General features: G+C 37.7%; 2 protein-coding genes across 3 annotated transcripts in view; one reads left to right on the forward strand and one right to left on the reverse strand.

Moving 5' to 3' along the window:
- Window positions 1–3,206: 3,206 nt before the first annotated feature.
- On the forward strand, window positions 3,207–5,851 carry LOC105548022 (tetratricopeptide repeat protein 30B). The gene has a single exon (XM_011991837.1). The coding sequence runs from the start codon at window positions 3,231–3,233 to the stop codon at window positions 5,226–5,228; it is 1,998 nt and encodes a 665-aa protein (XP_011847227.1). The 5' UTR covers window positions 3,207–3,230; the 3' UTR covers window positions 5,229–5,851.
- A 6,360-nt stretch (window positions 5,852–12,211) lies between these two features.
- The window catches only part of AGPS (alkylglycerone phosphate synthase), a 175,811-nt gene continuing 160,413 nt past the window's right edge, over window positions 12,212–27,609 (reverse strand). For both annotated transcript variants that reach the window (XM_011991846.1, XM_011991847.1), the window contains exon 20: window positions 12,212–17,965. In XM_011991846.1, the coding sequence (XP_011847236.1) occupies window positions 17,844–17,965 (122 nt within the window). In that variant the 3' untranslated portion in view covers window positions 12,212–17,843. The remainder of the gene's footprint in view (window positions 17,966–27,609) is intronic.

Here is a 27,609-nt window from a genome sequence, read left to right on the forward strand (position 1 = left end):
ACCCTGCCCTCCATCTGTCTAAGCCGAATGTCCTGCTTTTTTCAAGCTAGGCCTAAGGAGCAGCACTACATGAAGTAAGGAGGAAGAGACACAGAACAGCCCCCCTCCTGCCCACTCCAGCTGCCATGCTCACAGGTACCAACACAAAGAGGAGAACCCCAACTGATTTCTGCAGGGATCTCAGAAATTTGGAGGAGAAAATATAGTCCTTTTACTTTTCATATATTTTCAAGAAGCCATTTGAAGGTGAATGTGTTCATGATGCAAATACAACTCTGCAAAATAAAGGTGAAAGATAGGAAAGACAATTTCCCATTTTTGTGTTCTGTCTTCTTACCTTAATTTATTGTTACCCAAGGTAACAGCTCAATATATAAGAATTTTTTTGTTGTTGTTTTAGAGTTAGAGTCTCATTCTGTTACACAGGCTGGAGTGCAGTGGTATGATCACAGCGTACCACAACCTCAAGCTTTTGGGCTCAAGCAATTCTTCTGCTTCTATCCTGAGTAGCTGGGACTATAGTTACATACCACCATGCCTGGCTTTTTTTTTTTTGTTGTTGTTGTTGTTGTTGTTGTTAGAGATGAGGTCTTCCTATGTTACTCAGGCTGGTCTTGAACCCCTGGCCTCAAGCAATCCTCCCACCTTGGCCTCCCAAAGCTCTGGGATTATAGGCGTGAGCCACAGTGGCCGGCCCCAGAATTTTTAAATATTAAGTCTTTTGGATATTGTTTCCAAGGACAAGTGTCAATCGCGCAGGTAGTAAGCAGAACACCCCCTACTCCTTGAATATTGAGCAGCACTAGCCAGCATCTTTCAATCTACAAACAGTTCTGGGTTGAAAATTGGATAAGGCTGTAGCTGAAATTGGGTAGAAAGAAGCCTTGAAACAGGGTTACAGAAGCCTTTCTCAACTGTTTTCCCTGGTGTTTTTGCATGGTCCAGAGCTACACTCAACCTGTCTAAAATGAGTGCACTTTTGTCCCTTTCTTGGTACTGATGAAATACGAGGTTCCTTGTCTGTTCTCATCTAGGACAGGACTGTGGCAAACTTCTCAGCAAGAGAGAAGAATATATGAGTACACGAAGTCAGTTGCTTTACGGTATAGCATTCAGACATCTACTGAAGTTCCTTTTTACGTATAACAGGTGACCACTCCCAACTAATCACTTTCTAATACTTGCTCACAGTTACAACTTAGGCCAAGAAGTTCAAATTTCCACTGGCCAAACCAAGGTGGCTGGTTGCTTTGATAGGAAAATAACAACATAAAAAAGCAAGACACTAATATTCCCCTATAACTGGGTGCATACATGAGAGATAGAGTTAATTCATCAGTGATTATTACCTATTGAACTTAGCTTTGGAATTTCATGATTCAGCTGCTTCTTATCTGCTATGTCATCTCAGGCAACTTACCTAATCTTTCTGATTCACATGTTCTTCATCAGTAATATGCAGAATACAGGGTGGTTATTATGATTAGAAAGAATATATATAGGTGGTCTAATAGAATGTCATGCAATATGGTTGGTGTTGGCTCCAAAATTTGTATGTAGAAAATATTTATGAACAGCAATACTGTTGAAGAGGCAGTAAGGTACCTGCATTGAAGTATTTAACTACATAGCAAAGACATATTCTGACTTGGACTGTTTATCTTGGGTGGTAGTGAGGCCGATGGACATCATGGAAGACTACAAAAGACAATGCCTTGTCCCAGGCCACCATATGATAGATGTTAATTAATTACAACTATTATTGTTACCTTGAAAACTACACTATTTACAGGTACCTCACTGGGATAAGCCAAATTCATATTTTGCTATCTTGTGTACGTCCCTAATTCTTGATTGAAAAATTACATTCTCCCTTAAAGTCTATGGTCTCTAGGTCAGTTTAATCTAGGGGTATTTTTTAAATTAGTGATTATATATAATTTTATGGAATAATTAAGCCCCTAGTTTTTCACAGCCCCATCATGGGCACTAATAAATTGAAAAGACATTATACAAAAATAGCCCCAGGACAATAACATGGAATCTACAGAATCTATTCCAAATACATAATGAAGAATGAAAGAAAACCCAGAATGATATCTTGTACAGTCTAGCAAACCTACATAGAAATCTTCAAACTAAGAATCTGGAAAAAAATTAAAGTGTAAGCAATGTTTTTTTATTTTAACAGAAGAAAATCCATATTTATTAGCTCAATATCCAAAATCCCTAGAAGGCTGACAAGTACAAACTGAGCATGTGTGTCTCTCACACACCCACACATCACTGGCAGACAAATCTAGTAGTTAAGAGAGAAGAGTAAAAATGCATAGGGAAAGGAGCACATTTTAATGTCTTGGATTTTCCCCTCTTGGAAAAGACTGAAGTCATGCATTTCTCGAACTTTTCTACTTAGTAGTGAAAGTTGGAACTCCAGCGCAATGGGGATGGCCAAGGGTAAACGCCAATATATACTCAGTAATATTTGTTATGGGAAAAAAAGAGCGGGAGATACTTTGACCTAAAACCGAACTTCTTCCAGTACCAATCAAGATTCACAGTCCTTTTTCCTCATTAACATCTGGAAACCACCAAATTAAGGATTCCTGCTCGCCGCTCTATTCTATTCTTACAAAGTGTGCCCTCGGGGCAGCGTAAAAAGAACCTGCTCTAATTCCAGGGGAATTCGAAGAGATAACTCGCCTTTTGCCATCCCGGTCCTTTTAGTAAAACTAAACCAAAAGGCAGCATTAGTATCGACGACACCGAGCACAAGGCTCAAAATCGCCAGGAACATGGGGCCGGAAACCTTTCTCCGCCGCGCCAGAGATCAAGGTGCCAAAACAGACACAGTGAGCGCCCCTGATCTTTAGGGGGCAGGGAAGGAGGGTTACCCTGCATCCCCACCGGCCGCGGGTCGGGTAGGTACAGCCGGGACTACGCCTCCCAGCATGCAGCGCGGCTACGTCCCGCGCCGCGGCACGGCTGGAACGGTGCAGGCAGGGACCAGGAGATTCAGTCTCTGAACGGCCCGGAGGAGTAGCCTTTCCCCTCCTGAATGCCGCCACTCCGCAGTCCACAGTATTTGAAGATCAAACCAAAACTCAGAGACTGACGAGAATGGTCCCTTTTTATTCCTAACAGATTTCTTGCGACAAGGAAACCGGCAGTCTTCCGCTTCCGGTTGCCCTGTTGCCGTGGTAACCGCACGCATAACAGCCGTGGTGATTATGGCGGTCCTGAGCGGCGCGCAGATCCCCGACGGGGAGTTCACCGCGGTCGTGTACCGGCTCATCCGCGATGCCCGCTACGCTGAGGCGGTGCAGCTGCTGGGCCGAGAGCCGCAGCGGAGCCCTAGGACTCGCGCAGGCCTGTCGCTGCTAGGCTACTGCTACTACCGCCTGCAGGAGTTCGCGCTGGCGGCCGAGTGCTATGAGCAGCTGGGCCAGCTGCACCCGGAACTGGAGCAGTACCGCCTGTACCAGGCCCAGGCCCTGTACAAGGCCTGCCTTTATCCGGAGGCCACCCGGGTCGCCTGCCTTCTCCTGGATAACCCCGCGTACCACAGCCGGGTCCTCCGCCTGCAGGCTGCCATCAAGTACAGTGAGGGTGATCTGCCGGGGTCCAGGAGCCTGGTAGAGCAGCTGCTGAGTGGGGAAGAGGGAGAAGAAAGTGGGGGCGAGAATGAGACCGATGGCCAGGTCAGCCTGGGTTGTTTGCTGTACAGGGAGGGGCAGTATGAAGCTGCATGCTCCAAGTTTTTTGCCGCCCTGCAGGCTTCGGGCTACCAGCCTGACCTTTCCTACAACCTGGCTTTGGCCTATTACAGCAGCCGACAATATGCCTCAGCGCTGAAGCATATCGCTGAGATTATTGAGCGGGGTATCCGACAGCACCCTGAGCTAGGTGTGGGCATGACCACTGAGGGCATTGATGTTCGCAGTGTTGGCAACACCTTAGTCCTCCACCAGACTGCTCTGGTGGAAGCCTTCAACCTTAAGGCAGCTATAGAATACCAACTGAGAAACTATGAGGCAGCTCAAGAAGCCCTCACTGACATGCCACCCAGGGCAGAGGAAGAGTTGGACCCTGTGACCCTACACAACCAGGCACTAATGAACATGGATGCCAGGCCTACAGAAGGGTTTGAAAAGCTACAGTTTTTGCTCCAACAGAATCCCTTTCCTCCAGAGACTTTTGGCAACCTGTTGCTGCTCTACTGTAAATATGAGTATTTTGACCTAGCAGCAGATGTCCTGGCAGAAAATGCCCATTTGATTTATAAGTTTCTCACACCCTATCTCTATGACTTCTTGGATGCCATGATCACTTGCCAGACAGCTCCTGAAGAGGCTTTCATTAAGCTTGATGGGCTAGCAGGGATGCTGACTGAGGTCCTCCGGAAACTCACCATACAAGTACAGGAAGCAAGACACAATAGAGATGATGAAGCTATCAAAAAGGCAGTGAATGAATATGATGAAACCATGGAGAAGTATATTCCCGTGTTGATGGCTCAGGCAAAAATCTACTGGAACCTTGAAAATTATCCAGTGGTGGAAAAGATCTTCCGCAAATCTGTGGAATTCTGTAACGACCATGATGTGTGGAAGTTGAATGTGGCTCATGTTCTGTTCATGCAGGAAAACAAATACAAAGAAGCCATTGGTTTCTATGAACCCATAGTCAAGAAGCATTATGATAACATCCTGAATGTCAGTGCTATTGTGCTGGCTAATCTCTGTGTTTCCTACATTATGACAAGTCAAAATGAAGAAGCAGAGGAATTGATGAGGAAGATTGAAAAGGAGGAAGATCAGCTGTCTTATGATGACCCAAATAGGAAAATGTACCATCTCTGCATTGTGAATTTGGTGATAGGAACTCTTTATTGTGCCAAAGGAAACTATGAGTTTGGTATTTCTCGAGTTATCAAAAGCTTGGAGCCTTATAATAAAAAGCTGGGAACAGATACCTGGTATTATGCCAAAAGATGCTTCCTGTCCTTGTTAGAAAACATGTCAAAACACGCAATCATGCTTCGTGATAGTGTTATTCAAGAATGTGTCCAGTTTCTAGAACACTGTGAACTTCATGGCAGAAACATACCTGCTGTTATTGAACAACCCCTGGAAGAAGAGAGAATGCATGTTGGAAAGAATACAGTCACAGATGAGTCTAGGCAGTTAAAAGCTTTGATTTATGAGATTATAGGATGGAATATATAGTAATAGCTGATAATGGCATTTATCAAATGGCTTTGTTCTATAAATTTGCATTGCTTTATTTAACCTTTGGCATCTTTATATTTGTTACATGTTGAACTTTGTACACTATGCAATATAAAAAAAAAAGTAGCCAAAACTTTTGCTGTTACATTTCCCAGAAAGTGAAACATTCTAAGAACTTTTACCCCAGGGGTTATGAAAAATTCCAAACTTATGAAGAATGTTTCTATCAGAAGTTGTAATACCTTTGTTTCCTTTCCTCTGTAACCTTGTGCTCTGATCTCTCTTCAGGGGCCTTTGCACAAGGATTACATCATTCAGGGACCAAGCACTATCTCAGTAATAGTTAGGAGTAGTCTTTAAATAACCATTTCAGGGATTGTGTGTTCTAGTCTCACAATTTACACTCATTAATTTGTAATGCATACTTTTTATATAGACTTTAGGATACTTTGGCAGTGTTTTTTAATATGGATATAATGCTTTATCTAACCAAAATGCCTTAGGGTATAAGTGGGGTTTTTTTTTTTTTTAAACGGGCAAAAGTCAGTAAAAAATTTTGTAGCTTTAATAAAATTATGATGCTATAATGTAGACACAATGAACAATTATCAAAGAACAAATTTCCCTGGTTTTCTTTTGTTCCCTTTAATAATTTAAATATATGAACAAGATATGCTGTTACTATTTTCCATGATGACTTTTTAAATATTTATCTCTGTGACAAATAACAGATGTATCCTGAGAACTCAGGGGTTTAAGAGACAGAGGTTTTGTTATGTTTGTTGCCCAGGTTAGTATCCAACTCCTAGGCTTAAGCATACTCCCACTTCAGCTTCCCAAGTAGCTGGGACTACTGGTGCAAATCACTGGGTCCAGCTCTCAGTTCTTAATTCCTACGTTTGTGCTTGCAATTTAGGATATGCGGGGTGTACAGTGTTTCCATGTTGTAGCCTCTTGGATAAGGAAAAATCTTGGCCACCAGGCCTGGCCAAAAAGGTCAACTCTAAGTTGTAGTGTTCATTTCATGTCCACAACTCCCAAGAGTTTTTTGGAGTTCCCTCTGGGAACCACATGCATTCTGATCAGGCATTTTATTTTCTGAACCTTAAAAGAGCTTTACTATTTGATTTCCCACTCCTCTCTTTCCACAAAAAGACCTAACTTGACCCGGCTTAGAAAAATCAAGTGTATTAGATTGAATCATATGAAGTTGTTGATTTTGACAGTTTTTGACTTAGAAAACTAGCAGTTTCTCATAGCTCAACCTAGTAGCTTTCTTCTGAATGATAGGGAACCTCTGCCATAATGAGATGATTTTTTTCCTTCAAGGAAAAGGAACCACTTAGCCACACAGGTACTGATAAAAACATGCTCAGCATAATTCCTCTGTAGCATGACCTCAAATTGTGCTCAAATTGTATTATACCAGGAAATTTGGCTTTTTGTGAAGTTAATGGTTTTGAATTTATGGCATTTTAAATCTTAATTATCTGAGCTGCTATCATTTACCACTGATGCTTTAGTGTCACATGTGGAGGACAAGCAATGTTTACTGACCTCTTCACTGCATCCCATAGCACATTCAATGTTTGGGAAATGTTCTTTGTTTAACAACTTCTGTACTAAAAGTGTTGCTGCAGTAGCTTTGTGCCCCTGTCAATCTTGGTAGCCTCTTAAGATTTGGAAAGTAAATGAACTGAAATCTTGTTTTCAATGGCCATATTAAAATTCTGTTTTTTTCCTGTTTCTTCTAAACCATGCTATTTTCTTTAGGGGAAAAAAAGCATAAAGTGTAACTAATGTTAACCACCCAAAAACAAATGTTTTCCAGATTCCCTTTTGCAAATAGCCTGGTCTTTATTTGGCCACAATTTACCCAGGTGTTATGTGTTTGTGGTTTTCATGTATGTGTAATTTAACTTTTCAGAACATAAAAAGCTTTTCTGAATGGTTTTTAACCCCTTGCTGCTGGGCATTTGGGATTTCCTAGTTAGTAATGTATAAGGAAATCCTGACTGCTCACACCAGTAAGAAACAAAGGTGAACCATGCCATTTGTCCCCTTCCTTACCCTGGCTCTCAGATAGGCACCCACGCAGATTCAGATTGCTGCTGGCGGCAACAAAGTCTTATGAACCACACAGAGTCAAGAAGTCTGGTGCTGAGGCCTGGGAAGACAGGGCATTCCTAACTCCCCTGGCACTTGTTGTCCTTATTTTCAGGATATACATCTTTAAAACTCACATTCAAAGTACCCTGCCTTGCTTGATTCTAAAAAGCAAATGACTTTACAATGACCCCATATTTTGCCATTTGAGTGAAAGCTTCTGTACCTAAAACTCAAATGAAAGCTTTGTTCTGTGCTCCTAGAGTATATAAAGTGCTAAAAGCACTTTTCTTGACAATGAGCTCCTTATAGAAATATAAGGAATCTTTTAAGATTTATTCATAATACCTGCATAGTCTATTTTAAAGGACTCAAATATTAATTATTTCATCTTAGTCAACCCTTTGGTCTCCACACGGGCACACACAAGATAGGAGTGTGTGCGCTTATACACAAGTAGTTATATTTGTTTTCTCAAGAACAAGAACTTGATCTCTTAGTGCAGAACCAGCAAAAACATACTCCTTTGATCAGTGGCATGACATGCCTGTCAAAGGATTTTTATTCCTCATGACAGTCCCCCTTTGAATGTGGCCTTAGCTGCAGAATGGAAAAAAATGTCCACACCCAAAATGTCCAGATGTTTGCCCCAATACCATCTGTGAAGGTCAGGTGTGGTGGCTAAGTCTGACCCATTCATGAGAAGCAGACAATTATGACTGTGTGGGAATGAAGGTGGGTCATCTGGCAATGAGACAGCTATAATCATAAGAGGGACACTCCTAACCTGAGGGGTGTGTGGCCTCACAGGCTTAGAGAAGCACCTCAGATGGAATCCATACAGAATCACAGTGATAGGTTTGGCCCAAGGTTAGACTGATTTGTTTAGAGAGGGCTATGGGATAGATGCCCAAATAAATATACTTATTAGGAAATATGAGATTAGAAAGGGTAAATGGCTTGGAGGGGAAGCTTTAAAAGTAACTTTCTGACCCCTCTGCCCCATAATCCTCATCTGGGCTCATTTTCTCCCTGGTGTCCTGGAGGGTTAACAGTGTTGGAAGTCTGACTACAGTTAAGCAGAGTGAGACTGCGTAAACAACCTAACTTTAAAAGGATAACATCACTAAAGAAAGACTTTACAAGTGAGTATCAGGATTTTCAAATATAATTTTTGTTTCAGGTTCCCTCTCTTCTTTTTCTTATTGACTCTGGGTGATCTGGAAAGACCTAGAGGTTGTGTTTCTGAGAGCATTCTCTGCAGAGCTTGGTGTTCCAAAGGCCACAAAGGATTTTAGACCCTGTACCCTGGACATGTTCCAAGACTCTCACATTATGTCAGACATGCAAGCCCTGCCCCAGCTTCTCCCAACACTCAGCTTTTCCTGGTATTAGTAGTTTCCTGGTTATTAGTGTGACTTGCAGCTCATTCTCCACCATTCACTAAATGCCTCTTATCCTTTGTTGACCTACCTCTGGGACTAAAGTGACATTTGGGTTTTCTGTAGTTTTCAGTTTTTGGGCTATGCCCTTAGTATTAAGTCAAACCGTATTTTGTCATGAGCCAGTAACTCTTGGGTTTTGGTTGTCCAACTACATAATCACCATGACTGTAACCATCAGATTCTAAACTGATACCTTCATTCTAGTTATAAGCTATATACTTTTTGAGTACCCTAATGTAGCTCAAACCCTTCAGCAGCAACCTGAATTCTTAAATTAGTATTTTTAAGGAATTGTGACTTTCCTAAGAACCTAGATTGTTGTCTCTAGGTTATAATAAAACATTTCTTTAATCTCAAACAGTTCTTTCAATTTTCAGTCTCCCAATGGAAGATGTATAACTTTTAGAAAAAGGTTGTCTTATATTTTTAAGTGCAGCTCAAAGAATACTAAAGTTATAAAAATGCAAATTTATTCACTCCATCAGATACTTCCTTTTATGAGTTTCATATTAAACCCACAAAATCAGTGCAGGATACTGTGGGTTAAACATTTACACAGCAGGACAATATCTGAGAAAAAACCTTTCTGGCATTCTATGGCATGTGGTCACAAAGACAGCAGCTTCTACTCTGTAGTAGGAAGAGACTCCATTTCCTTACTTGTCGTTGGGAAAAGCTGAGTGTTGGGAGAAGCTGGGGCAGGCCTTGCTTGTCTGACATAATGTAAGAGTCTTGGAACATGTCCGGGGTCCAGGGTCTAAAATCCCTCATGGCCTTTGGAACACCAAGCTCTGTGCTAAAGGGTGGAAGCCTACCCTGATATACCATCATCTAAGCCCAGGACATAAAACCCCTTGTGGCTTGGAAAGAATCCAGGGCTGAGGGCATAAAACCCCTCGTGGCCTCTGGAATGTGTCTAGACTTGCTGGTTCCTTGCTTCTAGCCCTTCCAGGCTCCTAGATCAATTGTCTTAGAATTGGTCATATAAATGCTAAACCGTCACAGCTGTAAATCATGTGCTTAATACAATGCTCCCTTTCAACCCCACATTCTCACCACCTGTTTCTTTGATCACCAATAAACAGTAGTCTGGGCCTCCAGGGCTCAGGGCCTTGACAGCCTCCATACTCGCGTTGGCCCCCGGACCCACTTTATTTCTCAAACTGTCTTTTCTCATTCCTTTGACTCCGCTGGACTTCATCGCCCCCATGACCTGGTGTTGGGTCTGATCACCCCAACACTTGAGCCCTTCTCTACAGGACAACTAATAATCTACTCTAAAAAGAAATTCTGTGTACATCATAGTCATCCAGCACAAGTAGCCTACAGCAGTGAAGCAGCCAGCACACAGGTACTGGAGTTAGTCACCTGGCTCCACAGTCCTGCAATGCCACTTCCCAGCTACTAATGGTGGGTGCTTCTTAACCTAACCAAACTTCAGTTTTTTTCACCAGTAAAAAGGGGATGATACCAGTTACTTCACAGGGTTGTTGTGATAACAATGCTACCTTCTTGCCTGTCTGGCAAAAAAGGGTAAATTTAAAAATTAATTATATAATAATTCTAGGGTAGTGTTCAGCAAAAACACAGACACATTAGAATCACTGAGACTGAGTTGAAACGGACCTCAGAGTTTTTCACTTTATAAAAGAAGAAATTAGGTCCGAATAGGGAATGTGACTTGTAGTTTGTAGAGAAAAATGAATCACACCCAAAATGTCCAGAATAGAACCTTATCCACTGCTTCTTGTATTTAGAACCCTATCTTCTAAGTTACTTTACAGTGGTAAAATTCTGCCATTTTCTAAAAAGAGCAGCTTCACCTATCTAATGTTAGCACAATGAGGTACAAAGGACATGGCAAAACTACGCAAGGGTGGATTTCAGAGCTTGTCCATCAGGCAATACCAGGCCCAATCAACAGACTGCATCAGAAAATGCAGCAGAAAATGGGTTTGAGTCTTTCAAAAAGAGAAACACGCCCCTGAGGCCAAACATAGGCAAAAGGAAATGTGATGGCAGGAAGGTTTCATTTCTTTTTCTTATAGGGTAGCACATGAAACTGTAGTAGTAGCTTTATCAGGATTTCACTGTGGCAGCAGAAAATGTTAAAGTAAACATGATTACTTATCTGACATAAATGCTGATTAACTGAATAAAAAGTGTATTTGTGGCCAAAATGTAAAAGTATAAGGTGGACAATTGTATGTCAAGCGAAAGTGTACATGTCTGAATCCTGAATGTTCTTTCATGGATGAAATGTCAGGATCATGGGTCAGATAGGCCCTTGTACCAATTATCTGTCATTACTTGGATGAAAATCCAGACAGTATTTGTCTCTATTTTACTGATGACCTGAAGCTTGATGGCACAGAAAATATTCTGGGTAAGAGTCAAGATCCTAACATTTTGAAAATATGGAACTAACTCCAGTAAGATACAAATTTTAGTAAAGCTAAATATAAGTAATGGGGCTTTAAAAAAATTCGCCTCCAAGGAGATGCGGCCAAAATGTCACATGAAAAAGACAATCTTTGGTAAATGGCATATAGTCAGTATGAGTTGACAGAGCAATGCCCACCAAAAATGCTTTTTTATTAGTGACTACACTAGAGGAAGCATTGGTACTACTCTGGAAGATTTGTTTTCAGGCCTAGACACCTCACTTTAAAAACAGCAAATGGGCACATGTGAAGAGGATTATTAAGGTGAAAGTCTATAAATGACAGGAGCAAAGGTTGACAGGAGAAGGTGTTGAGGAACATGGGACCTGACTTAAAATATCTGAAGAGCAGTCCTTCAACAGAGCAATTGGACAATTCTTTATGACCAAAGGTGGCAGAAGTTGTATAATGGGTAGAAGACAAACACAGATTTCAGTCTAATAATAATTTAAAAATTTCCTAATACTTGAAGATGACAGAAGTTGGAAAAGGCTTCCTGGAAAGGCAATGAATTTGCATTTGTTCACAGCAATAAATGGTCAGGAAGACTGGTTATCTGTTTGTGGTCTGGGGAATGTTAGGTAGCAATTATGTTCAGATGGGATGAAGCAAATAAGATGGGATGATTTCTAGAGTTCATTCAATCTGAACTTATATAAGTCAGGTAGAAAATTGCTTTTCTTAACTACATAATACAAGAGCTAAAATCTTAGTATGGCTAGTGATTACTGAAATGTATCATGTAAGACAGAGTTCAACAGGTCTGACCTTCAGTCATTTCAGAGCCCAGATAGCTACAACCTTCCTTTCAGTGTGGGAGCCACAGGCAGGGATGTAATCAGTATCTGTGCACATGCCCTTTACTACCAGAGAGGGTACTCATGGGCACAAAGTGTATCCTTTTGTTTTTGCCAAGAATAGCATGCTGTCAACAAAGGTTAAATAGAACCAACGTGAAATAAACAACAATTTCTTTAACAATGGGTGGTTGTGGTATTGATTTATTTTTCCCCAGCACATCTTAAAAATCACACATGGGCATTTGCTTATAGAACAGTACAGTCTAAGAAAACCAATAAAAGGAGAATCTGAACACACACTGAAAGCATGGAATACTGATATGTGTTGAGCCCTTGTAGAAAACAGTATGGCTCAGTTGGAATTGACAAAGCTACGCTGGAAACTCTCAGGAATTTTCCTTCCCACTGCATATCCCCTTTTAGACTATAAATGTAAAGAGAAGAATTGTTTGTGTGCATTAGTTACAGCAGTATAATGGCTTACATACAGGTGCTTACTCACATGTAGTTCCCAAAGGATTACTACAGTCCTAGCAGGAATATGTACTGCCTTGGAGGAAGACTCAGGATAACATATTATTCAAGTCAAGTTGTATCAGAGCCAAAGTATTTCACAGGCTTAGCAAAAATGGACAAGAATTAATATAACCTACATATATTTCTCATAAGATTTAATCATTGTCCAGAACAGAAATATTCGTTATTCTGAAGGCACCATCACACGAAAAAGGACTGGCACATAATATTAGGAATAAAAACCACCCGCCCCCCCGCCAGCTCCACAGGTTCTGTTCCTCAGGGAGCCTGTAAGCAAACATCCAGAAAAAATGTAGTGAGTGTCTTGAGGCTCAATGCCACATCCACCAAGCCACAACTTAGGGCTACTAGGTTGGGGCAGTAGGAATGAAAATCACATACAGATCCCATTGACTGATTAGATGTGTATCAGAGTACAGGTCCACCATACAATTAGTTAAATATACTAGAACAGATTATCCAAAACAATACTGTGGAAAGAATTACCAGTGTTTCCACATACAACTACTTAATTCCTGACATGTTCTTGAAGAGGAATAGTCTTGAACTGATGAATGACCTCTGTCTAAAGACTCATCCTCTCCCACTCATTTAAAATAATGGCTATTTCATGGAAAAAAAAAATCTCAACAAGGCACTGTGAGCTTTTGGGGATATAGTATATAAGTAGCCCAAAAATAACTACTTATAGAAACTTATATGCCAGTATGAGCATTTCATGTCCTTTTCCGATATGTGAACAAGATTACTTTAAAGGAAAAACATGTTTCCTAGGGTGCATGTGGTGTTCAGGAAAAACGCTGCCAACAAAAGGTTGTCTTAAAAACACGCATATATGTTGCTTAGAAATCCACGATGAAACAGATTTTTTTCCTTTTCTTTCTCACTCAGATTTGGAATTCAGAGTCTCTGCAAGATGTTTTTCCTTGTGGAAAAATAAATAATCTCCTTTGGAAACCAAAAAAGAAATGTTTTCATGTTCACAGAACTAAAGTTACTAAATTCTGTGATGGTTCTTTGGCTTGAGTGTTCTATATGTCAGTGGTCCTTACTCCGATTTGTTAAGGAATTGTGATTAGAAGAGCACAAGAGTGCTCTTTGAGGATCTTCCAAGGTTCAAAAGGGAGTGCTTCGGGTTCACAGGAGTCTCAATGCCTCCTGGGAATATAGCATTGATTTTAAAAAATGATGAGGGATTGACAAAACCTAGCTACCAATATCGTCAACTATAAATCCAAAGAGATTTAGTCACAAGTAGGTTGCACTTGATTATGCTAGAAGCAACAAAATTATAAAAATAAATTTTGTGTTTTCAAATCAGTGGAAATATGAACATGAAAAAACTAAAGTTAAAAGAAAAACCCATATGCAAACAGAAGAATAAACAGCTTCACACTCCCTTTGAAGAAAAAAAACTTAGACCCAGGTCCATTTTATTAATAATATGATCTATAATCGCTTGACATTACAAGTAGTTTTTACAGTTAAATTTCACACTGAAGACAAACACTGTTTGGCTTAGGGAGCAGAAAGCTGAGTAACTTACATCCTTTATATCAGACACTATATTTTAACAGTTTAAGAAAACCTTTTATACTTTCTGGATTTAAGCATCAATGTATAAGTTGTTTCCTTTACAGGAAACTGAAATAAATAAAAATTAAGTGAATATACTGACATATGTATGGCTCATTTGGGAACATGAAGCCTAGAGCAAAGCCAAGCTTCTGTAACTCATAAAGTCAAAGGTAAAACATTCTGGATTCTTCAAACCTAAATGGGCACTTGTTATTTTCCACTTTTCTTCAACCATGAGCTAAGTCCTAACTAAAATCAGAGTTGATAAAGATTAAGTGGTAAACAAAAAAATTATTAAAGCTGTCCTTAACTCCTGTCTGAGTGTTTTTTAAGATGTAGATATATGCTTTCCACAGCATTCCATTTTGGCTGCCTGAAGCACCAGCACATGCAGTTTGTAAATCAATCTGTAGTGTAACTGTGTTCTAACATTTATACAGAATAGAAGATCAACCAAACCCAGCTCCATATAACAGCCAAGGGAACACACTTCAGTGTAGGACTACAGAGCTTCTCTGATAAGCTACAGTTAAGTTGTAGCTATAAAGGAATATGACAAAGGAAAGTCTGGGTGCTAACATGCAGAAAAGCATTTTCAAAAATGCAAGCCAGGACTTAGCAGTTACTAACAGACTATTCTGGGTGGGGGGAAAGGTTTCCTTGCAACCATCTGTATCTGGTATAACATATACACCGATGGAAGCTCATCCTTTATTGCAATTTTGTTTTCAAAATATATCAACACAGTTAGGCAAACTAGAAGGCTTCCAACTTCATAAATAACTTCTAAGTAATAGTACTGCAATATGGAAGCACTTTTAGGAAGAAAACTCCTACTTCCTCAGAAGAAACAATATAATCCTCTTTTCTTTGTGTAAAATGATGGGCACAATAAACATGTGGTTTCCACAATTCTTACTAAGCTAAAAACAGCTCAAGTTACTTATCATAAGACTAAATTCACTTATGCACTACTAGAAATTGCACCAAACATTAAGGCAACAGTTTCTCTAAGGGTCTATAAAGACTGTTCACACTGAGTCTTTAGTATTCAATGTCATTTCTCACTAGCGGCAAGTTACTATTCCCACTGAAACCCCAACCCAAATGTGACATTACCAAATTTAAGTAAATTATTGCAAATATGACTAATTTAAGAAAGTCAGTGTTATGCAGTACTGAAAACCAAATAGGCAATAGGTTTTTTAAATTAAAAATAAACATTAAAAATGAGTTAAGAAGTGTCACATAAACAGTGTTCTCCTAACTTTTATGAAGCCATTTTCAAATATGATAGAAATAAGAGGCATGGTTTAAGTGCTTCTGTGCATATTCATGAACTCAGTCCTCCACAGATACTAAGTCTATACTGAGGCACCTCCCAGAAGTAGGTGTGTGAAAGTGGGGGCTGGGGGTGGGGCGAGGCTTTCTGATTTACTAAATCAGAGCGAAACAGTACTGATGAATGTTCTTGTGTTTCAAAATGATTTCGGTAGAAATGATTCCACCTACAAAATGCAGTCACCATTATAAAATCAAGGTTGGGGAGTCCTGCATATACTTGGAAAAAGAAAAACAAAGACATAAATCACGAATTTCCATAAGGTTCATGTAGAATAGTGAACATAATAATTTCAGGTGTTACATTTATAGTTTCCTAATATCAAGTACGGATTTCTGAGGTTGTTGAAATTGAACTCCCTGGGAAAGAATGTTGTAACAATCACATGCAAAGGAATGGATCTTCTAATGAACCTGTTTTATTTTTTAAAAATTACTCAGAAACATATATATACACACACACACACACATACATGTGTGTGTATATATATATATATATACTTCCAGTGAGACATTAGTACCTTCTTTAATTTTATATTTTGATCACCAATTAGAGAAATTACCTTCATGAACAGATGCATTTTATAAAGCTGAGATTTTTATAATTCTAGAGGCAACTTCCTCATCAAGTGTCCAATTAGGTCTAATACCAAGGGCTTAAAGCAAAGATCTGCTGGAAATTTTATAATTAAAAATAAATCACCAATGAAGAGAGGCAGTTTCTAAAAAAGAAATATTTCATTTTGTTGTTAAACTGATATTTAATTCTAATTTAATTACAGATTTATTAGTTTGAGGCCAATTTTAATAGTTAAAAATTATTTATCATTTTGAAGTCTTAAAAATATCATTTTGTCAATTTTAAATTATCATTTTTCTGGTTAAGGCTACTTCAGATATAAAAGGTATCAAACTGCCCAAAAATACTTTGGAGCTGTTGCTACATACACAGACAATGCATCCTTTTAAAGGATTGTCTGCATTTTAACTTACATTATCTGATCAAATATTAGTTTTAAAAAATTATCAAAAGTTAGGTATTACATTAAGAAAAGAATCCATCTCAAAATGTGAATCATGAACCTTGGCAGACAGTGATTCAAAGTAATCATTTCACTTTAATATCCAGGTTTGAATGTACAAATGTTTGCTAAATGTGATTAATGTCCTCATTATTTAAGAAACGGATATTTCAAACTTTTGATTATGGTATATGCATTAATACATTACATTACATTTAAAAAAAATTTAGGTTAAACCAGTTATTCAAAAAAGGCATTAAACCATTATTAAAAACTAAATTGAAACTTTACTTTTTATATGAAAATTTATCACGCAGTTGGGATTAATTTTAAAAAAGCAAAATGATTTTTGTTGTTGAAACTGCTGAGGCTTTCAAATTCAGTAGTTGAATGATGACTGTTTCTTTAGTGAAACAATTCTTGCAATTGGAGACATTAAGTCTAAGGAATTTTCCTTCTGCTCCTGCTGTAGCTGTTTCTTCTGCATTTCAGCAACAAGAATGTGAAATCAGAAACATTAGGACTCTAATTTGAATAAAGGCATTCATTTCATGGTAAACCTGTTCTTCACTTGCAATGAGGGATGTCAGCTTTTCTTACAAAACATGTTATCAATGAATTAGAATATAACAATAGGTTATCTCAGTGATACAAATACAACTCATCCCTCAATAGAAACAGAAACATGGAGAACAAAAACATGTCCCCTAACAGAATAATTTGTATATTGATGATACAAGGTTTTATGCATGTATACTAATTTCAAAACAAAAACAAAAACAAACAAAACCCCATAGGCCAAGCACCTTACAGAAATGAAGGTTTTCTAAATAACAGGTTGCCTATATTCTTTCATGAATATCCTTCCCTTTAATGGCCTAGTCACACTAGAATATGCTCTTAAACAATGTACATGTGTATCACTCCTCAGTGGAATCCTTTTCTAGACATCTGATTCCCAGAAACATTCTTTTAAAAAGAGGCTAGCTGAGCAATCAATGATACCGAAATCTGTCTTTGTTCCCCAAGAGGAAGCATCAATACAAAACAGCTGGCAGCAGCTTCCTCTGGAATAGTTGGCAGCCTTGTGCTGCCTAAAATTTGAAATGACAACCGTTGGCTGTAAAATGACGTACCTACAATGAGAGAGATTTAGGAATACCATCTGTCAATGCATAGATGTAGAAACAAAACAAACTACAGAATGAAAACAAACTTATTTTAAACCAACAAACAAAGTATCCAAAATATAGTCCATGATATATTTGATTACGATTATAACCACAGTTGAAAACTTAAAAAAAAAAATTGACATTTTTTTGTAATGATACTAATGGATTTATAAAAGGTTTCTGTTTCCAAAGATGTTATTGGGGTCCACATATTCCTTGACAGACTTCAGCATCCCAAAGCCGACATCAGAGATACTTTCCTTTAGCCACTGCTTCCGTAACTTGCCCACTGGAAAAACAAAATCAAAAATGCTTCAATATACGCTATGATGCTGGGAACCAATCAATCTTGTGACCACGAGTGAACAAACACTGTGTGATAAATGCTTTTATTCAAAAATGAGAAATGTTTTGCTTTATTTGATTTATTGAGCCCACCAGACTATCAAGCTCATTAAGCCCAGTGTATTCCCAGGGGAAGTCTGTGCTCCACAGTATCTCCTTTCTCTGTAAACTATGAAATGGAGATTGAAGGAAGCTTGGATGGAGATTATAGCCCATTTTACAAATAACAAAATGAGAAAAACGTGCGTTTCGAAAGAACCCACCTCTGCCTTAACTACCACAACACACCCAAGTTTTAGAGAAAATGAAGTTAACTAAAGAAAAACATCATATTGGGATGAATTTGTCGGGTAAATTTAGCAGAAATGACAGGATACATATTCTTAAAATATGTTAACGAACATAAAGGCTTAAAATAAGAAAATTTGAAACTTTAATAGGCTTAAGATAAAAAATCTAGTTATTAAGCTTCTATTTACATTTTATTTTCACAGTACTTTTAAATAAATTTGCATGTTCCCAAATAATGGTTACTTTCTTCCTACTGTTTTTCCAGATTTAGATTTTTTTTCCCTAAGGCATTAAATAAATCAAATACCTAATCCATCGTAAACTTAATCTTTTGCTTTTACATACTGTACAAAGTTCCCTTTTTTTGTTTCTAGGTCTTGCTAATTTGCTCTGAGAATAATGAAGTAACATAATGGTTAGCAGCATAAATTATATTTCAAAAGGTGCTCAATGAAAAACATAACCTTTTGTAAGTAGAACTTTTGTAAGAAAGAATATGTACTTAATCTGTAAAAGAATTCTGAAATGTCAACTTGCTCTGGTATTAAAAAGCAAAGCAATACGCTAACTTATCTGTGGCAAAATGGATAAATCTTTTAATTTACAGTTAGGATTATTTGTACTTGTACTTCTCCAAAAAACCTATTATTGTAATAATTGAATTCAAATGGTCATTTTCCACAAATGTTCATTAATGATCCAAAGTCATCAACAGTGATTTAATTGACCAACTGAAATGGAAAACCTTCTTTCATTAAAGTATTCAGCCTGTCATTCTAGAATGCATTCCCATTTATTAGGCTGTAGTGATACATCATAGCATCTGCCTTTTGGAAACCTTAAATACCATTTCAAGCTCAACTAAAACCATCTTTTCTGTCCAGTTCTCTAAGAAACCATCAAGTTGTCATCAAAATAATAAATACTGTGATAATCTCAGAAAGCAAAGTATATGCTTGGCTTTCAGAAATAAAAAGGTATTGCTGGTATTAAGATGGGGGGAAACGAAGTTTAGCAGAAAAAAAACCTTAAATTCAAAATGAAAAATTTTGTTTGAGATAGTTCTAAAACCAGAAGCTAAGAGTAAATAAATCCCCCTACTCATGCAGTCTCTACCACCTAAAAGATATTCTACCAGGACCTTCTATTATCTCCTAAGGGACCATCCATTACTCTGATTCAGCCTGTGTTTTCACTTGTAAATGGATTAGACTTTATGAAGTCTCTTCAACTCTAATATTCTATGATTTTAAGCACTTATTTAAAAAGTTAAAAATCAGTTTTTTCCAGATTTGCTCCACAGGATTAAAAAAACAAACTACTCTGTGAATGGTAAAAGTGGCATTACTATATTATTATAAGCTGCCCACACTGAGGCTGAAGACAGAGGGGTGACGAGCAGTGAATGCCAGTCTCCACTGTTATCTGTAATATAGTTTCACTGAATGTATCCTGTGGTTATGGATGTAATTGTCCTGAAAAGACTGCAAACAACTGCTCCAACAAGATGGAGCACATTAGAACCTCAGCAGGATGCCCAACAGCTAGCTTGTCTGCCTGGTTTTACACCTCTAGTAATAATGCAATTCCACAAGGAACTGAACCATCGTCTGAGAAGCCACCCAACAGCCATTGCATATTTAATGAAGTCACTCACCAAGCGCTGGAAAGCAGAAGGTGCTTGGAGTGCATCATTAGTTCTGTCAGAAGGATAATTTACACATCTATCTTGTCAAATTTTCTATGGTTTACACTTTTACAATAATCAATCTAATATACATTTGATTAGTGAAGTAGAAAGTAAAAAAAAAAAAAAAAAAAAAAAAAAAGTGGCCAGTACAGCCAACAAAGCTGTGGCCCCTCATAAACACATTTGATAAGAGCATTTAACCCCTTCATGGCAGAGGTCTGGCGCTTCTTCTGCCACTGATAACAGAATTTGAAATGGGGTCAGAAACCTTGGTTTACGCAATTAAAGGTACTAGAAATCTTTGGCTTTGTTTAACAATTTAAGTCAACTACTTCACAGGATACGTACACAGACAGAAAACACAAACAAAAATGTTCAATACGCCTTAACAACAAGACAATTATTGGAGTCTTCTTGAGATTCTGGAGCACCTTATGTAGCTACCTCACATGGATCAATAAAACAACAAACACCACAGGCCCTAATCTTGAAGAAACACACTTCAAAGTACAAGATTTTTATTCCAGAGCTAAATACCACCACTAATAATGCCCTTTGTACAATTCTTAGTTGTACTGCTAGGCATTCGGAAATTAGCTGACTATACTGATCTATATCCATGTAACATACATGGGTATACAACTATACAGCAGTTCCTTATTAAGCACCTGTAAAACTCATTTTCAGAAAGGGAAGAAATTATACTCTGTCCCTTATGTGGCATGCCATATTAAAGGAAGGGAAAATGAATGACTAAAGACAGCAAATAACAGGTGGCCTGAAACTATTTCAGTGTACCTTTATGGGATAGTTATCTACTGAAAGGCATGTGTACACATACCACATAAAGCCTATTCTTCTTTTTTAGACCTGAATCATCTGATGTGGGGTATTCATAGCTACTGACCCAACATATTCCTTTGACTTCTGATGCTCTAGAAGTATAAATCTAGCCTAAGAGTCAACACCAGAGCTACAAAAAGCCAAGATCACCATCTCTGAAAACAAGGTAAGTACCTTGCATTCCATAATTCTCTATTATTCTAAATATATGGTTCCTTAAGTACTTAAGTATTTAGATGTATTTTATAAGACATAAAAAAGATGGGTCAAATACTGAATATTACAGAAAACTAGGCCAGGCACAGTGATTCATGCTTGTAGTTCCAATGTTTTGGGAGGCTAAGGTGGGAAGACCATTTGAGCCCAGGAGTTCAAGACCAGCCTGGGTAACATAGTGAGATCCCATCTCTAAAAAAATAAAAATAAAAAAAATAAAAAATAAGCTGGATGTGGCGGCATGCATCTGCAGTCTCAGCTACTCAGGAGATTGAGGCAAGAGAACTTGAGCCCAGAAGTTTGAGGCTGCAGTGAGTCAAGATCATGCCACTGCATTCTAGCCCAGGTGACACAGTGAGGCCCCATAGTTCACACACACAAAAAAAGAAACAAAAAAGAAAAGAAAGAAAACTAAATGGGGACGGAGGGGGGGGGGGGTTCTGCCTAAATTAAAAATGGAGTTCACTTTTTTACAATTCAATTTCTAATAATATATATAGAGCCTGGATAAAACAAGTTGTGTGTGTTCTTCCACAACACATAGTACATTTTTAAAACTTTGCTTTTGGAACAGAGAATATGGAAGCTTTCAAGTATAGTTTTTCAAATTATAGGCTCACTATTCCCCTGGATGCTAAGAGATTCAAGAAAGAATGCAAGAAGTTGTGGTATGATCAACAGCATAAATGAATGAACAGGCATGTACTCAAGGTATGAGAGGTAAAATGATGTAAATGGAAAATGTGGACATGGAGGCCAATCTGGCCACCAAAAATTATCTGGAACTACTTTTGAGGCTTAAGGGATTGAAGATTTAGCAGAAACTACCAAACAGTCCTAACCTATAAGGGATAAATCCAGCGTCTGCTGGTCACAGAAGTCTCTAGTTAAATTTTAATTTTTTGAAACATACATTTGATTATAAGTCAAAAAGATTTATTATAGACTTATTAAAAAGAACAAATTATGAAATGGGCCATACATTTAGAAGATTATTGAAGGTGAAGCTCAGAAGTAGACTTCAGCCAAAGCAAAAAGCATCTGACCATTATAACAACTATATTTTGAAAGTTCTAGTTTGAGTATCCTGGATATCTCTTTAGCACTATTCTATAGGTCAGATTTTAAGAAGAAAATCTAGACTTAGTTGCTTATATGAGTGATCTGAGCATTGACTTTGTATTTCAATATTTAATTTAATCTGACCAAACTACTGCTGGATTACGTAGTAGTGCTAGAGGGACACCCAACCTCTTCCCACGATTAACTGTTTGCTAATCACATCAAACCAACTATAAAAAGTATTCTGTAACAATGTAATAATGTAATAATGTAATACAGGCATTCTCCGACTAACAAACATATTACTTATAAGTTATAGACATAAAATTGTCAAAGAGAAAAAGTTCTCTTTAGAGATCCGAAGCTAAGTGATATTATTCAAGCCACCTATATTCACTCTCCTGGTGATACACCTGAGGCTAGAAGCTACTAAAGGTATAGCATGTGGTAAGAGACAGCAAACACAATGTTGTCCCTGGCCCTTTTGTCTTGGGCTTGGCCCCTGTAGTCACATAGGGGTGGGCGGTTGGTGAGGTGGCGAGCAGGGATCAGTACCTTCTTGCTACAGATTTCCTCTGTCAGCTCTCAAATCTGTTTAACCTGTGCTATAGCTGGAATATTAATAGTTTAATGTTGAGTTAAATTATGGATTAAGTTGGTTTCCACAGTATGTTCTTACACTCTAACTACATTGCTTCAATGGAAAAATAGTATAATCAACATATAAGTTTTGTTAGAAAAGGCCAAAGAAACTGAAAAAAATTAAAAGGCAAAACAAATTTTCTATCTTATGGTAATATGATAAAGATTTAATGTTGGAAAGGCTAAACTCATCTGGTAGCTATCAAAGGAATAAGACATTGACATTGATATAGTCAAGAACAGTTCTATCATAACAAGGATCCCTGTGCTGTCTGTTTACAGTCACACCCTCTCCAGCCTCGACTTTTGGAAATCACTAATTTTTTTTTTTACTTTTAAGATTTTGTCATTTCAAAAATGTCATAGAAGTAGAACCATGCAGTATGTAACCTTTGGGGATGGCTTTTATTCACTTAACATAATTCCCTGGAGAGTTATTCCAAGTTGTTGCATGTATTGATAGTTCATTCTTTTTTATTTATTGCAGAGTAGTATTCAATGGTATGGATGTACCACAGTATGTTTAGCCATTCATCAGCTGAAGGACATCTGGGCTGTTTCCGGTTTGGGTCCATTATGCTATTATGAATAAAGCCGCTATGAATATTTATGTTCATGTTTTTATGTGAACGTAAGTTTTCACTTCTCTGGTACAAATGCTCAAATGTGCATTTGCTGGGTTGAGTGGTGATTACATGTTTGGTTTTAAAAGAAACTGCCAAACTGTTTTCCAGAATGGCTGTACCACTTTACATTCCCCCGAGCAATGTATGAGTGATTCAGTTTCTCTGCATCATTGGCAGAATTTGATATTGTCACTATTTTTTTTTTTTTTATTTTAGCCATTCTGATAGGTGTGTAGTGATATCTCCTGTGGCTTCAACTTTCATTTCCCTAATAGCTAACAATGTTGAACATCTTTTCATGTGATTATGTGCCATCTGTATATCTTCTTCAGTGAAATTTTTCTTCATGTCTCTTGCCTATTTTCTAATTAAAGTATTTGCTTTTTACTAATGAGCTCTGAAAATTATTTATACATAATAGATATGTCTTTTCTTGGATATAGGGTTTGCACATATTTTCTCCTCCTCTATAACCTATCTTTTCATCCTAACACAGTCCTTCACAGAGCAAATGTTTCTAATTCTGATAAAATCCAGTTTATCAATTTTTTATAAATTATACTTTTAGTGTCCAGTCTAAGAATTCTTTGCCCGGCTCTAGATCCTGAAGATATTCCATGCATTTTTCTAAAGGTTTTATAGTGTTGTTTTACTTTTAAGTTCATTATCCATTTTGAGTTAAATTTTTGTATAGGTATGAGATTTAGGTCAGAGTTCTTTTCTTCCCTCCAGTACTATTTGTTGAAAAAGCTATGCTTCCTCCACTAGATTGCTTTTGTACTTTTGTCAAACTCAGCTTGGCATGTTTGTGTGCTCTATTTCTGGGTTCTCTTTTCTGTTCCCCTGATCTATGTGTCCTCCTCCAATAACGCACAGTCTTGACTACTGTAACTATATAATAAGTCTTGAAATAAGGTAGATTGACTGTTCTCACTTTATTCATTTTCTCAGATTTGTTTTAGCTGTCTAGCTCCTTCTCCTTACCATATAATTTTTAGAATAACATTTTCTATATCTATTAAACATCTTGCTGAAATTTTGACAGAAAATGCACTAACCAGATAGATCAATTTATAAAGAACTGACAGCTTTACTATGTACAGTTTTCTACCAAACTATGAATACTGTATGTCTCTTCATTTATTTAGGCCTTCTTTGATTTCTTTCATCAAGATTCTGTAATTTTCAGAATACAAATTCTGTATATATTTTGCTAGATTTATGCCTATTTCATTTTCTTTGGAACAACTATAAGTGGTATTATATTTTAGATTTGGTTTCTATATGTTTATTGTTAGTATTTAGAAACGTAACTGATTTTTGTGTGTGATCTTGTATCTTGAAATCTTGCTGACTCTGTTTTTGTACATTCTTTGGGATTTTCTATATAGTCAATAATGGCACTTACAAATAGGGATAGTTATACTTCCTTCTTTCCAATCTATATGCCTTTTATTTCACACTACAAATTAACAAATGGCCCCAAACCTGATTTTTTTGCTCAGCTTCTTTGAGTAGTTTCCTTTTACTTTTAAAGTTTCTAATACTATTAGATTCTGGTAAGACTACGAAAAAAAGGTAACAGCAGCTGCCCTATAATTATAATACGGAATAATTTTGGTTAGGTAAAAAAAAAATCAATATTTAAACTAGGACTGGTTATACTTAATCAAGGTTTTTAACTTCCTGACAAGGACTTAGGTATAATTTTAGCAAATGAACAACTTAAAAACTTAAGTCATAAATTGAAATTAAATACATGGCTGACATAAACTTTGCTATTTAAACTGACCAGCTCGTCAGTTACAAAAACAAGCACTATGAAGATTAAGTTAAGTAGGCTTTATATTTCCTATAGCCTCCAGTTCCAGACTACATCTGTTTTCTCTGATACACAAAACCAGAGTTAAAATAGCTCCATTTATCACAGCATGATTGTAGGCAGACAAACCAGCCTGTCTGCTTCCAGATAGTGAAAGCAACTGTTATTAATCACAATTACAGGCCAAACCCTCTAAGAGAAATTGCATCAATATTCTCCCAACCCCTGGCCCTTTTACTCTGGAACTCAAAAATGGTACTGAAAGTGTCATGACACTGCCTGAAGGTCAGTAAATAAAGATGCTACTATGAGTTCAACTTCAGTTTTAAGTTCAGGGTGCAAATCAAGAAAAATCTTTTCTATACATAAAAATAAGTGATCTCTCAAAAGCTCTAGTATTGAATAAGTTTAGCAAGGCAACTAAAAACATTATTTAAAATTTATGTTGAAAAGATTTCTGCTTTATGAAATTATACTGAATAGCAGCAAGCATTTGAAATATACAAATTACATGATTACCTATTAACAGAAAAGCTATTATGAAAATAACATTCTTCGATAGCAAATTTCATAGCCAATACTGTGAAGGAAATTTATTTTTCTTTCATGCTGATTGTAAGAAACTTTCCTATAGAGTGAGATCAACTGTAGTTTATAAATGAAGTTTTAAAACTATTGTTGAATCATATCCCTTGAATGTATGGCTCTTTCTCAAATACACTGTAATCCTTTTTTTAATGGTTAAGGCAAGAGTGCCAACAGAGTGCCATCTGGTGCTGTTTATTGCTATTATTAAAAACAAACAAACAAACACACAAAACTATTGTTTTTTAAGCACCTACTAAATGTAAGGCATTTAGATGTTTTACATACATTATCATGTTAAGTCTTACAATAAACATATGAGACAGGTACCATTATTCCCATTTTGCAGGTGAGGAAAGTTTAAGTCAGAGAAATTATTTTCCTAAGGTCACACAGTTAAATGCAAAACCAGGAATCCAATATAGATTTGATTCCAGAGCCTACATTCTTTCCCCTCTGTTGTTCAGCTACTCAAATTTTTATTGGTTTTAAGACAAAAGGTTTGAATGAAACCTTACATACTTAATGCATCTATGGAAGAACACTAAATGGTTGGTGGTATGGAGTTGCAGAAAAATGCACATTATTTTACCCTACTTCTCCAATGAATAACTCACTCTGCTAATATACTTTCCCAGAAATATTAGAAAATAAGCTGAGCCTTTCTATGACTAAATATGACCCTCTATCCAATATTTAGGCCAGTTACCAAATGTTAAGCTACATTAACTATGAGACTATTGCCTTTTTTCTTTTTCTTTTTTTAAGAGACAGGATCTTACTCTCTATCACCCATGCTGAGAGGAGTGGTGCGATGCCAGCTCACCGCAACCTTAATCTCCCAGGCTCAAGCCATCTTCCTTCCCCAGCTTCCCAAGTAGTTAGGACTATAGGCATGTGCCACCAGAGTGAGCTAGTTTTTTTTTTTTTTAGTTTTTGTAGTCTTGCTATGTTGCGCAGACTGTCTCAAACTCCTGGGCTCAAGCAATCCTCCTGCCTGGGCCTCCCCAAGTGTTTGGAATGCAGGTGTGAGCCACAGCCAACTACTGCTGTTCTAATATAAAAGAATAATATGCGGCTGGGCGTGGTGGCACACGCCTGTAATTCCAGCACTTTGGGAGGCCAAGGCAGGGGGATCACCTGAGGTCAGGAGTTCAAGACCAGCCTGGCCAACATGGTGAAACCCCGACTCTACTAAAAATACAAAAAATTAGCTGGGTGTGGTGGCGGGAGCCTGTAATCCCAGCTGCTCAGGAGGCTGAGGCAGGAGAATAGCTTGAACCCGGGAGGCAGAGGTTGCAGTGAGCCAAGATCCAGCCATTGCACTCCAGACTGGGCAACAAGAACGAAACTCTGTCTCAAAAAAAAAAAAAAGAAAGAAAAAAGGATTAATATGCAAGATTCAGAGCTATTTGAGAATTTGCAAAACTGTTCAAATTCTGCGAGCATTTATTTGGGCATGCACTTATTCACTCATTTAACATATTCATTGAGCATCTATGATGGTGAACTATGTAGAGCAGCCATAGGGAGTGAGAAATACAGTGACAAACAAGATAAAGTCATTAACCTCAATGAATTTAATTCAAATGGGGAATATAGAAGCTACACAAGAGGACAGGGAAGATCCTTCTAAGACGGTGACATTTTTATTAGAGACCTAAACAACGGTAGAAGGTGAGCCATGCAAACATCTGAAGGAGAGGACAAAACAAAAAGAACATTAGAAAAAGAGGGAACAAACAGCAAAGGCCTTGAATGGGAAAAGGGACTAGTATGTCTGAGGAATAGCAAGAAGGCCAATGCTGCTA

The sequence above is a fragment of the Mandrillus leucophaeus genome, unplaced genomic scaffold (assembly GCF_000951045.1).
Source record: "Mandrillus leucophaeus isolate KB7577 unplaced genomic scaffold, Mleu.le_1.0 Scaffold40, whole genome shotgun sequence".
NCBI classification, from domain to species: domain Eukaryota; kingdom Metazoa; phylum Chordata; class Mammalia; order Primates; family Cercopithecidae; genus Mandrillus; species Mandrillus leucophaeus.

Bases quoted from the DNA above. Each gene is read 5' to 3' on its own strand.
- LOC105548022 (XM_011991837.1), top strand. From the start codon at position 3,231: ATGGCGGTCCTGAGCGGCGCGCAGATCCCCGACGGGGAGTTCACCGCG.